At 37.2% G+C, this 16,962-nt stretch overlaps 1 protein-coding gene across 1 annotated transcript in view; it reads right to left on the bottom strand.

Annotated features, from left to right (window-relative positions):
- The window catches only part of LOC134650971 (probable chitinase 10), a 159,525-nt gene that overhangs the window by 20,872 nt on the left and 121,691 nt on the right, over positions 1–16,962 (bottom strand). Inside the window, exons 7-16 of the mRNA XM_063505934.1 lie at positions 16,430–16,611; positions 14,218–14,345; positions 12,908–13,032; positions 12,542–12,655; positions 11,413–11,615; positions 6,478–6,695; positions 5,155–5,309; positions 4,490–4,661; positions 3,902–4,018; positions 1,305–1,440 (exon numbers count right to left, since the gene is read on the bottom strand). Of these exons, the coding sequence (XP_063362004.1) occupies positions 1,305–1,440; positions 3,902–4,018; positions 4,490–4,661; positions 5,155–5,309; positions 6,478–6,695; positions 11,413–11,615; positions 12,542–12,655; positions 12,908–13,032; positions 14,218–14,345; positions 16,430–16,611 (1,550 nt within the window). The remainder of the gene's footprint in view (positions 1–1,304; positions 1,441–3,901; positions 4,019–4,489; positions 4,662–5,154; positions 5,310–6,477; positions 6,696–11,412; positions 11,616–12,541; positions 12,656–12,907; positions 13,033–14,217; positions 14,346–16,429; positions 16,612–16,962) is intronic.

Genomic DNA, 16,962 nt, shown 5'->3' with positions numbered 1-16,962 from the left:
GTTTTACTCTTTGCTATAAATTACCCTTTCGCACGTCAAAAACTCCAAGATGGTGCCGAAGGTCATAGAGAACCAAGTCTACCTTTGGAATCATTACTTGTCAAAATTTGACATTAGCAATCCACAGTTAGGTGACAACCAAACCAAACCATTATAAACCTTAAAGTAATAATAAAACAAAGTTGTTTTTTGTTAAATTATTGTTTGTACCAAATGAACTTCAGCACTTGATGAACTTCAAATGAACTTCAGCAGTTGAATTTCAAATGACGCGAAATCTGACAGTTGCACATGTCGAATAGGGGCCCTGTATATTATGTAGCAGTTACCAAAAACTTGTAAAAATTCTCGAATCTCTCAATCAATATCTACCAACTAACACACATGCCCTTCAAATTATTATTCCTAAATATATGGCACAATTTGCGTAACAACCCACAAAATCGTTTGTCCAATCACCCATATAAAATCGGACCGTACCTACACGTTTCCCAACATATTCGACGTACCTAACCGCTGGTCTCAAAACGTAAACAATATTCCTGTTAAACAAACCAATATACGAAAATGATTTGCACGAGGGCAGGTAACGATGTTGAGCCAACAATTTAATTTAGACTTTATTGTGTACAAACAAGGTGTTTATTTGGAAGTTACGTTATTATTTTCAAGCTCAGAGCATGTGAGACTCGTGCAGAGATTTTTGTTTATCCTAAATTTGTAATAACCAACTGACTTTGCGTCCACGACACATCAAACCTTCATCAACCAGCTAGGAAAGGGTGTGATCTGATTGATGCCTTAAAGGAACGTGTTTGATTAGGTTTTTGATATTGGTGTATTTTCTCACCGCTGCCTCAAAATATTGTACTTTAAATATGTCACTTCTTTATATAAGGGCCTTAAAAATAATTCATATGACACCCACGGCTGTGTTCTACCATCGCGACGCTCGCAGGAACTTAAATGGTCGCACGCTGTGCGATTCCAGCGCAATTTCCTTCCGCGAACATTCTGGGTGTGCGAAGGCTTGATGTGTTTTTAGAGACATCAGAATGGGGTCAAGAAAAAAGAGTATAAGTTCTTAACCGTTTGAAAGGCACGCCTGTTGTGCGCGGCGCGTCATAGTGAACCTTTTCGGAACGCATGAAGGTTGACGCGCTGGCCACGACATTGCGTGACTGGGTTCGGCTAAGGCGGCAACCATAGGTTGGAGCGAGACACAGCGATCGGACCTTTCGTTCCGACTTATGATTCGTCGGACCGTATGCTTGTTTATCACCGAATTATTATAAAGAACTTACCGCCACCAGAAGCAGGCGCGCCGATATCGAACTGTGTCTCGTTGATCAGAGTGAAGGAACGGCCGTAGGTCGGCATGCCGATCATCAGCTTCTCCTTGGGGGCTCCCTGTCGCACCCACTCGCGGGCTGAGTAGTCCTGGAAACGAAGGGTCAAAGGGTTAGGTTAGAAAAATACATTTATTTATGACAAACACAGATGACAAAAACATGTTGACAAATATACAATGTATAACATTTAGAGCAAAATGCCATAAAAGGGTCACAACCCAGCATGTAGCTGGCAAAGCCAGCGCTGTTCTTCCGTTGTGGTTACAGGTGGAGAAAACTTGTTATATTTTTCTTTTTTATATATTTTAGTACCTAAGTATGTATATTAATTAAAACATTATTGTTGTTCAATTACCAACTAAGGAAGAGCGGTACCTCCTAACACAGGAATTTGTTACTTAAAAAGAGGCGCCAACACCCCCAACTGTCTAAGAAATTCTTAAACTGAATAAACTTTTTTTAATTTTTTCATTTTCATATTTCTTATTTAATTATATTCAACGGCAGACAAATGTATGTCTAGTAGCATTATGTCTCGTGGTCATTAGTGAACAAGGAACAAATGTTTAACACTAGCCCTATGCGGACTGAGAACATAATCCTTGTAAAGCCCAGGGTCCTACTCGTTGTACTAATTACTTGATAATATACGATGATTATACGTTCCAGATACACTTTTGAATTTCTTTGCAGATGAATGCAGGTTTCCTCACGATGTTTTAACTCACCAAAAATTTACTGGTCAATATGAGATGATATTTTGTACATAAATAACTAAGTCAGACAATAAACATATTAATATATCAGTTGGATTTCACACGCAATGTTTCTTTAAAACACTTTGTATATCCATTATAACAAATCGGTTAAAAGCGATCGTATATCAGACAAGCCTTGATTGAAAACCATGGAGGTATAGGATATTCCTAAATTGTTATGAAAAGGCAGGGGAAAAGCCTACTGGAGTGAACAAGGGTCGGGTCTTAATATTATGCTATTATTATCCCTTTCTTTGATTTTTCGATCATATTTTTCGCAATGCCTAATGAAGCAGTGTCATGGAAAAACGTGGCTACTTTTATGATCTTAATTTTCCGTGATTAATGATTAACTGCTAAGTTAGTTCAGTTTAATTAATATTTTATGAAGTTTTCTGGAAAATAATGAATAATAAAAAGACAGAGCCAGCATAGCCATGCCCTGTCTTCCTGTGACTTTTCTGTTTTGCCCGCCTGCGGCTTTTCTGTTTTGCCTTGACTGGTAGAGAATGCCTATAGCAGCATTTAGTCCGCCTGTTGTACTCTTTTTTATGTGAAATAAAGTATAAAAATAAATAAATAAATAGGAGCAGCATCAGTTGCAATGTAATAGTAATTCAAGTCCAAGGTAGGAAACCATTTTTTTTTGGTTCTTACTACGTATAATTTGCTGAGTAGAACAAAATGGCGCAGCAAACTATGTTGCTATCAGTTAAAAATATCGCTTCGTTTGCAGTAAATTATATTTATCCGGTCTTATGTCACATCCGATCTTAGGCGACCCTACTATATGTATTCATCCTCATAGTAGCCAATTCCAATAACGATAAGTACCTACCTTTTAAATCCGACATACCTAATCGTAGATTTTCTTACAAATAATTATAATAGTATCAAATAAATAAATACCTACTTATAACATACTAAGGTTATTCCATCCAATATCTTATTCACATTTAAGGGCCCCAATGAACATCAAGCGATCTTTACTAATTATTGTAAAATTGTATATACCAATATGTATAATATACTCATATTTACTTGGACAAAGCGTTGTATAATGTAACATTGATCACATTGTTATAATATGCTCGTTTGAAGTTAGGGACAGAAATTCACACTTTACCGGTTTGACGGACTTCAAGGGTATTGAAGAGAAAGTTAGACTCCCTTAAAGAATATTAGATCAAATATCAAGCCTAGTCACCCTCCTTTTCTTTGATTTATTGGTACTTGCTACGCAATTTTCAGAATACAGATCATATTTATTGGCCTGATATTCCGGTTTAAGCGCTAGGTTTAGGATTTATAGGTCCTGGGTACGATTTACAAAGCGATTCTTCCCATTACCCTTTTTTTATGTGGAGGTACATATTTGTTTACAGGGGTTTAGAGTTTGGTGACTGTCTTCTTCCTCCTGCCCTTATCCCACGTTATGTTTGGCACAACATTATTTTCTCTTCCATTCTCCTCTATCTTGCGTCACCTCAGCACTCCTTTCTTTCTCATATCCTCTTTCACACAATCCATCCATCGTTTTTTGGTTCTACTATCCGCTCTCTGTCCATCAACATTCATCCCTAACACTCTTTTGCCTATATGGCATTCATCCCTCCTCATTACATGCCCATACCATGCTAACCTACTACTCCTCATCATCTCCGTTACCGGTGCTACTTTCAAACTTCCCCTTATATAGTCATTATATTAGTTTTGCTGACTGTACGTGGTCAAAACTTCAACCTAAAAATATGAGGAGGTAGGAGGTTAATGCTTTTCGATGGTACGTACCACAGTGAGTTTCTTCTGGTAACTGGTGGCGCTCTCCAGCGGGAACAGGGGGCTGTTGTGGCCGACCTGCCTCTCCCATTGTCCGTGGAAGTCGTACGTCATGACGTTGATGAAGTCCTGGAGTAAAAGTTGTCAATTTATTAATAACGAAAACGTTCAAACAATACGTGTATGGGACCCTAAGCAGAATCCAAATTCGAAATACTCAAATTAGAATTGTGTCTAGGAAATGGTGTAAAGTTTTAGGTAGAACCATAATAACCAGTTATTTTAAAGAACAAGATAAAAAACAATCACCTGAAATGAAAGACTTTTTTTTGTCATAATCCTGCTGTAATACAGACATTAGAATTTCAAGCAAATAACATTAACTATTAAGGAATTGCTTATGAAATACTTAGAGCTGGACTTTGGGAGGTCGGAGCATGCACTTTAAGAGACTCCAAGTTCTAATAAGAAGACCTTCTATTACATATTTTTTGTAATTGAATCGAAATCGTATTTAAATTAGCATGCTCGGATTTCTGGATGATTAAATAATAAGGCGACTTATATGTACATAAGCTTTAGAAAACCACAATAGCTTACCAAGTATTTCGAGATCTCCGGCACATCGTATCCAGCGGCGATAGCTTCAAACGAGGCGGGTACAGCAGCGGTGAGCAGCAGGCGCGGCTGGCCAGAGGTCTTGGCTTCTCCTTCGAAGGCCAGGCGGAGTTCTTTCAGGAGGGAGACGAAGGCAGCGCGGTCGTCAGCTCCTCTGTGAAATACAGGACCTCAGTATTTTTTGGAAAATTTTACCTGAAACCTTAATTCATATCACTTTTGCTAATTTAAGCTAAAATAGTACACAGTAGCTCTGTGAGCTGTGGGCTACAGTCCACACTGTGAGCTAAAGCTCAACACAGTCGGACAGACATACGAATGCATGTTTGTACAAACTGAAATGGAGATAGGTAGGTAATTCCCATTACTTGTCTGCCTATTACATTACCGAAACTTGAATGAAAATACAAGTGAAAATGTTAAATGGACCCACAATATAGAACAAAGTGAGAACTATTAACTTCAAGGAATTAATAATTCGGTGCAATGAGTGTATTTTACTGAAAAGAACTAAGTCCCTTAATAAAAGCCAGTTTTGAGCATATAGCTGTTGCGTATAGCGATTTCAGAAGTAAGTATATTGACTTAAAGACACAGCTTGAAGCCTGTCTCTGGAGACCCAAAGTTTTCATTTCTATACAACTTACCTGGGGTACTCCCAATCCACGTCAAGACCATTGAACTGGTAGTCCCTGAGGAATTCGATGGCTTCGTACACGAACTGATTCATACGGAAGACGTTGGAGGTCAACTCTTTGAAGGGAGTGGAGCCGAAAGCCCAGCCGCCGATGGCGAGCAAAATCTGGAAAGAAATACATTTATCACATTTAAGAAAACATTGAAACAAAAGGGAGAAACTTGACATTTCTGGAATTAGTACGGTTCCATCATTAAGATATTTTTCTTTAAGTCTAAGACCAAGTCGTGCATTGAATTTGAAATGAAGATGACCCAATACGGCTCCGTAACTTATGCTGTAACTTTGGCCATCAAAAGTTCACTTTTGCAAATCCAGTGACCACAAGACATGACACATTACTTACCGCCAAATATTTCAACTGTCAAATTACTCCGGGGTACTAATTTTTTTAAAGACATTCTTTCTTTCTACTATCAAGAAGTTCAATAAGTAACAATAACATAACTCCAATGGTAAATAATAATATATCCATTTATATATAATTATTGTATTATTCTTTAAATTCTTTTTAATAGTCAGGATTAGATACCTACTGACCTTATTTAAAAGAAAACAATCGAAAACAAGGAGCATATGAACAATTAATTAAATTCAATCAGCAGTACAGATAATAGAAACATAACACAGCCTAACGAGCTGAATTGGCAGTTAATTCTAAATGAACATCTATTTGATATCACCACATTGTGTGTGTTAATTTAACGATAAATTAGTTTGTAACATGCTCGCTCATGTTTCATTCGTTTTATTGATTATATCCAGTATTATATCATTTATGTAGCAAATAGTATCATAATTAATCGATGAAATATAAATTAGTAAAACAAATGGAATTGGTATAAATAACTGTGACAGATTTGCTTTATGCAATGAATCAACCTAAACGTTGAATATAGATCCTACGATCACATGGTTATTTTTGACCATGTGTGTCTATGCATATGTGCTCATGTGCTGTATGGCTTAGCGCAATAACATAATTAGGTACATAGCAGTTTTGATAAGCATCCAAAATTAGGGACGCCTCGCAAAACTGCTAAACTAATATTCTCGTAAGGCCCAAGGTCCTACCTATAGTACTTCTTCAGGTTGATGAAATTTTAATCATATTCAATTGGAAAAGAGTCGCTTTTGCATTGTTTCATTCAGTTTTCAAACAATGCAAAATCAACGCTATTTCCTAGTCTATATAGGTTCAAATTTCAGTGGCAAATTTTGGATTTTTTATTTGTATGGCTGGGCCTTAGGAGGATATATTAAAATAACTGACCTTCAAGTTAGCATTCTTCTCCCTCAACGCGACGACCTTCTCATACATATCCGCATCTTTCTCATCGCCTTCGGCTAGCTTGTGGTCCTTCAGAGTGGCGAACGCAAAGATGACGTGCGTGCAAAGGTTGGGGTCCACGTTTTCGGCGGTGAAGCGGCCAGCGCTAGGGCGCTTGGACGACCAGGAGGTCAGGTAGCAGAGGACTTGGGGTTCACGTTCTGAAACAAGATTGTGTTTAATAGTAACACGTCAGAAGTCCGAATTCATAATCGATTGCACCGCCTTGCAAACGTTTTAGTTGATCACTTATGTGGCAATTACACATTTGTGTTATGGTACTGATATTTGTTTGGAGTGATCATCAAAAATCAAAAAACTGATGCAATCCAGATTTGATTTTGATTTTTACGAGAAAAGAGATATAAAACTTCATTGAATTGGAAATAATAATGCATTAGCGATACACATTCATCTTCCTCGCGTTGTCCCGGCATTTTGCCACGGCTCATGGGAGCCTGGGGTCCGCTTGGCAACTAATCCCAGTAATTGGCGTGGGCACTAGTTTTTACGAAAGCGACTGCCATCTGACCTTCCAACCCAGAGGGTAAACTAGGCCCGTATTGGGATTAGTCCGGTTTCCTCGCGATGTTTTCCTTCGCCGAAAAGCGACTGGTAAATATCAAATGAAATGATATTTCGTACATAAAAGTTCCGACAAACTCATTGGTACGAGCCGGGGTTTGAACCCGCGACCTCCGGATTGCAAGTCGCACGCTCTTACCGCTAGGCCACCAGCGCTTAGCGATACACATTGATTTACAAAATGCACAAACTCATGTCGAAGCATGAGAATAAATGTTATAACAATTACAATGAATTTCAAAAGCGGTAATTAATAATGAACGAACAAACAATAATCGCAACTACGTAAACACTACACTACACTTAATTAACATCCATATTTATTTCATAAACACAATGAAAATTAAAACAATAAACGAGCGAACATTTATTGAACATAAATAACAAAATTATAAAAACGATTGGTAGTATTGGTACAAAATACAATAGTTCAATAATGATTTTAATTTTAAATTTTCGTGGTATTATTGTTTATCCATTTGAAACTTATTTCCAACTAAATAATTTTTATGAGAAAAATGGATTTACCTCAAGTCTAAGAAAAATAACGTGCAATTTGACAGCTGAAGTAGATGTCGCTGTACGGTCCCGTATACTTATTATGCTGGTTATCATACGTTGATGTTTGATATTTCAGTACTTAACTAAAAAAACCATGGGGCGCCGTATAGTGCCATCTACCAGTAAATCGGCCGTGTAACTCGGAGGAACGATTTTATTTTTCGACCTATTATCTATTTAAGCTCAGGAATGCACCCTTGAAATTAAAGGACTAAAATTAAAGGAAAAAAACACCGTGTTTTTAAGAGGTACTCTTTGCTATTACCACAATTGACATTAATTTGATGAGAGTATATCAATATGAATATGAATAAAATTATAATGCCAGTTTTATTCGTAATCACAGACAAAGAAAATAAACTAATAAAAACACTTAAAATAAAACCTTATAAATAAAAAATTTGGCCTAGGTCGTGGTCGCTCGGTAGGGTACCCAGAAGGCTGGCCGCATTGCCCCGCTGGATGGCAATGCTGATCCGCTGGGCAAAATATTGGCCAGCCCTCTGGTCACCAGAAGCCTCTATAAGGCGCTTTGACAGCTCCTTATAGAGGCTACGCGCGCTAGGTCCCCACGGCCCCAGGGTTTCCACTCCAAACGCCGCAAATATGTAGCTACTACCTAGTGTCGCATATTTGCGACGTTTGGAGCTTTCGGCTGAGGATGCGGCCGCACCAGCGCCAACTTTGGTGCTTGGAATATGGGACGGCGCCAGGGTATCTACGCAGGTAGCGTCCCAGACAAGTGGCCGACCCATACTCCAAGGCACTAGCGTCATTCCGTCAGGCCTCTTGCCATCGGCCCTGGCCAGCCCGTTGGGCTCGAGGACCGACGGTACCTTGGCACTGACAAGGGCCCTTCGGATGACGTCGTTGAGGCTGGCGTGGCGAGGGATCCTTCCAGCGCTACGGCTGCATGAGAGGCCGTGGTGGCCCAGATTATCCACCATAATTCCGCATTGGCACCGGTGGGGCATGTTTGTTGATGCCCCTATTCTAAGACATGTGGCCAATCGGAATGTTGTATTGTCCAACAATTATAATTATGATTGAAGTTAAACGGTTCAATCGGAACTTCATCTATGACCTCAAACTGGTAGGCACCCATATTTAAATTTAGAACCTATCATTTTATATTTCTAGAAAAAGTTATTTCTGTAATCAAGTAATCATATATCCATTTCGATAAAGTGTCATTTGATTTCGCTGAATATAATTTCGTCATTTATCAATTCGAAAGCTTGAAAGGAATCTAATTGTGAGTCTTTCCTTATTTAAACCCAAACGGCGTTTTTATTAAGCGTCAATCATCCGACGCTAATATAAAAAAATATTTCCAATCATTTTTGATATGAAATTATAAACGAGCGATTCTTGGAATTACTGGATTTTAATAAGTAGGTACAGTAGTAAGAAACCTAATAAAGAGAGGTAAACTTTTAATAACTTTTGCGTTTACCTGTTAATTACATACACACATACTTACATAGGTACCTACATTGCAAGTTAAATAAAAGCTTGTAAAAACAGTCAATACCCACAATTGAATAACTTTCATATTTACTTACAAGGAAAAACCACAAAATTCAACGCATTTTTTCCCTGTTGTAATCTCATGCAGAGGGCATATAATGTTCTCATCATCCTTTTTACGGTATTTCTAACTTCAACACATCCCATTCCATACAAGGCACAACTTTTTCATAACTCACGTCAAGACTTTGTCACGCCGTAAAAACTCCCAAAGAATACTTTAACTTCCGCAGTATTCCTCAACATTCAAAATATGTTGTTTATAACGTACTTGAAGGAAACTTGGGGGTACTTGAAAAGATTGTCGCGTCATAACTGAGGGCTCTTAAATCACAGCGTTCCTTAAATGTACGTATTTTTGGTAAGCCAAAAGAATTTAGTTTGTGTGAAATATTAAACAAGTTGCCGTGATTTATGATTGCGTCGGAATGTTTTGGCAGTTACTGTGCATTCTTCTGTGGTTTGTAAATCGTGTTTTAAGGTAACGAACGGTCTTGGCATAGGAACGGAATGGTCAAACTACTTTTCTCTAGTAGTACAAATTACAGAGAATTTAGCGTAGAAAAACAACATAATAAAGAAACTCACATACATACATAGATACATACAAACATGAACGCTGAAAACAGTAAGTACACTTATTTTTTTGGGCAGTCGTTTAAAAACAATAATGGTAACTTTATAAGTAAATTGCAAATGCATCATATTGTTCAACTGTCCCATCAGCATTTAGTTTGTAAACAAAGGTTTCGTAATAAGTCAATAAGTACCTATTTATTTATTAATTAATATTTATTTACGTTTGCTATTCTAATAGGTGCACACCTATCAAGTTAAAATAAATTATATTGATCTCAAGAAATCGTCTTTTATGTTCCAAATTACTATCAAGACATCTATCAAGCAAATGTTATGAATTAGCAAGTACTCTAATAGTAACAGTATTTGAAACTGTCGAGACTGAGGTTGACATTAACTTGAGAAACAATGGAAACACATTTTGACTCTTAAGCGTACCTATATCAACATTTACGAGGCTGTTCCAGCCAACGGCATGGCAACTACATTTCACCGTTAAAAGCAGTCGATGCTTCAAAGTTTCAACCACGCGACCCATTCGCGTCTTGGCAGGAGAAACAAAGGGGCCAGGAGTGACCCTTGAGGCACTCCCGTGAGAGATTTGTTGCTTTCCGTGCCAAACGCATTGTCATAATGGTTTGTCTGTTGAGATAGGTTTGAAGTATTGTTTTGAAGATTTGTAATTGTGTTGAACTTTGAAAGATATTTAAATGATTGTCGTGGCAGTTGTGAACTTATTTAAATGGTTCTTACGATTAAGGCATTAAATCAGCCGACGTAATAAAATATTTACTTATTGAATCGTTTTTAAAGAATACCGTGAATGTAAATAACGCAGACAAGTTGCGTCTTTATTGTGATACAAGATTTTGTGAGTTTTTATAAAGTCATCAAACTACCTATTTTCGTATTATATCATTATAAAAATTGCACAAATGCGGCGTAAGCACATTAATATGAAAGTGTAATTTACCGTACCAACTTAACTGGAAGTCACGGTGAAATATGAAAAAAAAACATCACCTCATACTCACTGAACATTAATTGTTAAGGAAAAGCACTACTATTGACCGCAAATATAACTTTGTAACTCCGAACGCGTCATTTACCATAACATAACGAGACCCCATCAAAAAATATTAAAAACTCTTTAGAAAGTCAAACGGGTAAATAAAAAAAAATCGAAAGTGAACACGAGGAAATTACTAATATTAACCATTTAAATTCAAACAGAGCCAATTGGCGAGTTAAAGAGAGAAAGTGATCGTAATAAATTACGACAAGTTATGGTAGTTCATTTAGATAAAAAAAAACTACCTACCTGATTGGCGCCATGGCGACAATCTTGTTGCATAAGAAATGTTGGCTTCGATTCGAAATAAAGTAAAAATTTGACGTATTAGTAGATTTAAACCGTAGTGATTCTTTCGCATATAAATGACTGTGTTCAATCAATGGGGTTGGCTGGTCGAAGTATTTTACAAATGGCGCTAGCCATATGTAAGCCATATCAATCTCTAAAATTGTGTCAAATTCTTGTTTTTTATATTATTGGTATTTTATGCCCTCGATGATAATCAATTTCATAAGCTGCGTCAGTTTAGTTAGTTAACAGGAACTTACTGTTCTTGTCAAGGTCAGCAGCAGCATTCTTGTTCTTGAAAATGATGGTCTTGGTAGGTTTCTTGACCCTGCTGAGGACATCCGACAGGCTGATCTTGATCGGCTCAGGTTTCTCGGTGACTTCTACAACCACTGAGGCTGCTACTGTAGCCCAGTCGACGTCTTTAGCGTCCTTGCCACGAGAAATACCACGAAGCTCCTCTCTGAAAGAATTCGTAGGTTTAAGTATAACTGTCATATCTTTACTAAAATTGACTATAGAAATAAAATAGGAATTTTCTATACTGAAATAAGACAAAAAACTATTAGTTTACAAAAATACTTGTGTATACTGTATTGTAATCAGAATATCAGAAATCTATAGATTTTTAATTTAAAAGAGGTAGGCTACACAAATACACTCCCTAAAACTTAATATAATCATATATTATGTAATGCAGCGGTCGGCAACCTTTTAGCAGCCAAGGGCCACATAGTAGTTAACGAAGTTGACGCGGGCCGCACTCTGTTAATATTTATGACTTTATCAGACATTGTCGTTTGTCAATATTACATACAAAATTGCCAGGGAGGCTCGCGGGCCGCAAATGACAGATTCACGGGACGCATGCGGCCCGCGGGCCGCGGGTTGCCGACCGCTGATGTAATGGAAGAAGTGACGAAATAGTTATTTTAATTATACCTAATTGTAGACATCAATACAACTATATAACAGAGAAATCATAGTTTATTAACATCAGACAAAATCGCCCTAAACTAAAGTAACAATGTACTTAATTTGTAAGTGAAAGTGTCACTGCCTGCAGGCAGAAACTAATAATCAGTGTCCGGAATGTGCAAACTTATAGTCAATTGATTTTGAGCCATAGGTATAATCCCTATAAATAATAAGACAGCACTGGAAACCGTGGTAAAGCAATATTCACTGTCATTCTGATAGTATCCGTAGTCATTATTACTGTCTCTCTTTTAATACTGAAATAAATAGTCACGTTTCTTCACTTTTTAGTTTTTTGACTAAGGCAAAAAGGACGATATTATTATGATTTGATCGGTATTTATATGGGTATTTGACAGGCCAGTTTAATAAAACTTCTATGCTTTAGTATTCTTCGTTTTTTGTACTTACCTCATAGCTCCAATGAGGGGGTATTTGACGTCTCCACCGCACACGTCGCCACTAAAGTCGTCCATGTCTACGGTCCAGACCATGGCGCCTCCGAATCCGTTGTCCTTCACCCATCTGTAGATCAAAATGATTATCAGTTAACTTTAAGGCATAAGTAGACAAATTATGCTTATAAAAAAGGTACAGGATCAAATACTCTTTTTTTTCTAAATTATAAGCATTATCTGGTTCTTTGGGTGAAAAAGCTGTATTTGAAGTAGTTAGGCGAATGTATCGTCACTAGCATAGTAATTTTTAAAGTAAGTAAGATATGGATAAGATGAACAGAGGTTGTCTCAAAATACCCTTATTGATATTTTTACAAACCTCATCTTGTGCCTGATGGATTTCTCATCGTCAAAGCCAACCCACTGATCGCCCAGGATGCAGTAAGGCACCTTCATCTCATCGTCCCAAACGTAGGTGGCGCCGTTCCTGAGCATTTCACAAACCTAATGGGAGAACATCAATTAATGTTGATGGATAATTGATTGGTTTTTAGGGTCTGTGTGGAAAGAGAAGAGTCGTGGATTATATTGGGCCCCATACATTCTACGACTCTTCTCTTTCCGCACAGACTCTAAGTGATATTTCACCGTCATTTAAATTTGTCTGAAATCTAAAAATAGGTAAACTAGAATTTTGTTATGCGCCTACCTAAGGGTAAACAAAAAAGGAAGGAATGAAAAGATTCGCATGCTTCTATTAAGCTTCCGTAGCTCAGTACCTATAGTTCGTTTTTTTTTAACATTAGAAAGAACTTGAAAGAAGGTAAGCGATTTTGACATGTCTTTTCATTGAAAAACACTTTTTAAAAATCAATAACTATTACTTATGAAAGCAGAAGACTATAAAAGATCGTATTACTTTCATAATTGTTACATATTTACCGTAACTTATTTTTAAGAGCCAACAGGAGCTAAGATTTAAATATTTTAGGTAAATATACCCGTCTCGCTAACGGAAGCGGCTCCTAAAACTAGTGCGATAAGGACAAGGCGAAAAATCCTGCGTAAAAATATCAAAAATCGAGGTTTCGTACTCGACTGTTTCCTCCTCCAAAACTTAACCAATCCTAACCAAATTTGGAAATCTAAATGATTATGACATTATCTGTGTCGAACCGTCTTGCTTTTTTGACTAATTGATGTCAGTTTTAAATATCACGCCTCTCATTGCGGCATAGTCAATTAGGCCATTTTGACCATTTTTGAAGGGCTCTAAGCGCCTTAAAAAACAAAAATATCAAAAAAAAAAAACAAAACGGTCCGACACAGATATTGACAATATTAATCTGTGTTGAAAAAATCATTGCTCCAGCTTCAAAACCCACGGATAAAACAGTCGAGTACGTTTGTATGGAGAAATGACCACACCTGTTGGCTCTTAAAATGTGTTTTTAAATTAAAAGACACATCAAGATTGTTTAACTTATTTCTAATGCTAAAAAAACGAACTATAGGTTAAGAGCGATCGGACCGGTGTTCCGAAACCTCACAAGTTCGAATCTTGCCTGAATCGGTAAATTAAAAAAAAAAAACATGAATACAGTAGTTGTAAAAATTATCAACTACAGCCAAATATAACTCGCCTGTTACACATAACATGATACATATCTCGTTTTTCATTAAAGTTACCTCGTAGTAGGCGAGGAAGCCGCTCTCCTTTGTGTACTCGCCCGCCTTGCCGCCGCCGCTCGCAGGGGAATTTACTTTGAAGTTATTCGGATTGGACAGAGTGAACGTCCGGCCGTATGTCGGCATACCTGGAGAGAGACTCGATATTAGTAATATTAAATATGGGAGGGTCTAGCTTTTTGGGGAAGAAAAACATCGTGAGGTAACCTGCATACATTTGTAGAAGAAATTCAAAGGAGGTATGTGAAGTCTCCAAACTGCAGTGGGCCATCTTGGAGACTAATCCTTTCGCGTATGAGAGGTGGCCTATGCCCAGCAGTGAGAGTGAGATATATGTAGGCTGAATTATAACGATTCGTATGAGAGTTTCGCCGCCTGAAGATGAACTGTGAAGTATTGAAGGAAAAACAGGAATTATATTTGCTTGTAGATATGTCCTCAACATCCATTTTCTAGGTAAAGTACAACTTTCAATTGACGCCAGGCTCAAGACAGTTTAGAAACAGTCCGCAAAGTTGAAAAGTAAAAAAAAAATGTAGGCGTTTAATTTGGATAGATGAGCCCTTTTATAAGCGGGAAAAGTACCCGAAAATAAGAAAAGAAAACGTGACAAGGAAAGTTAATCATATACGTACATAAAAGAATTATACATTTTTTTAATTTCTAGACTAGTTTGGGTTTTATCATGTCAATTTACCACACCAATTGGCCAAACGGCGTTTTCACTCATATCTAGCAATAAAAAACTTTAACTAAACAAGAATTAGACATTTTTAAAGAAAACCCTGTTCACACTAAATTATACTTAAAATTGCATTTGCCTTAATTAATATTATTAGGACACCATATATGTAAACGTGTTGAATTAGTAATTCCGCTTCGAAATGTTAAAGCAATCTCATATTGTCACGATTTAACCTTCCAAAGACATCAACGTTCGCTGTTAATTTACCCTTCTTGTTCACGAAAACATATAAATTGTCAACATTGTGATTAAATTCTGAATTTTGAGTCAAACTTGACGAATTAAAATAACTTTCTTGATTTACAGTCCAATTTTGTTATTGACAGCCCACGATTTATTGTTAGTATATGGCTAAAGATACAAATTATTTTTTTGAATTTGACAGCTGATGTAGATGGCGTGTACACACATTATGCGGTAATTCTGATTGTCAAAAATCAACGTTTGACAATCCCTTCACCACAGAACATAGAGATAGATAGAGATAGAGATCTTTATTTTGCATCCAATGTACATATTTATATTACATACGAGTAGACTACATAGTAACATAATTATGGACATTATGGTACACTGCAGCGACATCTACATCAGCAGTCAAACTAGGCAGCACAACGTTTTCTTACATTTGAAATGTCCACTCCAAGAAAGGTATGAACAAGTTTACCAAACTTTTACTACCTACTCAATCAACCTTATTGAAACCGTCTAGTTTTATTATTTACAGCCTTCGAATGTCATTTTTAATTTACAGCCAGGGATGACCTTGTGTCGTAAACAAACCCCGGACCCTCGTTTTATTTATTTACCCCTACGTCAGGGGTCACAATTTATGTTCCATGACAAATTGGAAATTTGCAGTACTGTTCGAATTTTCATTAGGTATCGCGACTTGGGAATAGCGTGTAGGTAGACTTTTTTTTTCCTTATTTGATGTTGTGATTCAGTTTGATTTCGTATTTTATACATTGTACGGTTAAGTGATTTGGCAAAATAAATAATGTTGAGACATGAAGTGGTGGACCGTTATACAACTACTACAAGGAACTATTTTTGGATCATAATGACAATTGTAGAGAAACGCAGCTAAATAAGTTGTCAGTAGTATCCACAGAGACGTATACAGGTATAAAAGTATTTCATAGTGTAATAGCCAGAGTGATCCAACCAATCCCGCTTAACCGCATTATGGACAATGTTATATGCCATGCACAAGCTGTTAACTTACCGATGATAAGCAGCTACGGAATACATATGGGCAAAGCAGACTTCTATAGTTATTTTGGTTCGTTGATGATATGTTTCTCCTTGGGCGCTCCCAGTTTGGACCACAGTTAAGTAGTTGTGTAGCATGGTCCACAGATGACTGATGCGTTTTGGCACTCTTCATCCCAATATCGGACTAGTACCTTAGATGGCTAAGTTGGCGTGGCGGGTCTCGAAAAACGAATGTCACTGACAACTTACCAATAATAAGCTTCTCCTTGGGCGCTCCCAGCTTAACCCACAGATGTGCAGCATGGTCCACAGATAGCTGTTTCCTCCATTCCGAGTCTGATGATGGTGCGTACAGAGGTGCATTGTGTCCTGTTTCCCGCTCCCACTTGCCGTGGAAATCGTAGGCCATGAGGTTGATGAAGTCAAGGTAACTGTTATAGGAAATAAGTAGAAGTTAGTAGATGTTAAAGGCAATCATATTATATGAAGGGTACACGGAAAGAACATGAGTCACTTTTTTTGAAAAATGCGATTTTAATCTCAAAATGTAGAGCTCTAATGAACTATTAGGTACACCTTCTGTTACCGCTGTAATCATAAATATAATTCCTATTTTTTTTCACTTTAAAAACACCTATAGACGAAAATAATATGGTTAATTATGTACATCGTTCTTTCAAACCGCGATAACTAAAAATGTTACAGTGGCTATACACATGTATAGACATGTTTTTTCCGTGTACTCTTCATATGAAATAAGTTGAATTTGACACTTCCTAGGA

Source organism: Cydia amplana, chromosome 9 (assembly GCF_948474715.1).
Source record: "Cydia amplana chromosome 9, ilCydAmpl1.1, whole genome shotgun sequence".
Taxonomy (NCBI): domain Eukaryota; kingdom Metazoa; phylum Arthropoda; class Insecta; order Lepidoptera; family Tortricidae; genus Cydia; species Cydia amplana.
This window is presented reverse-complemented; position numbering and strand designations above follow the sequence as displayed.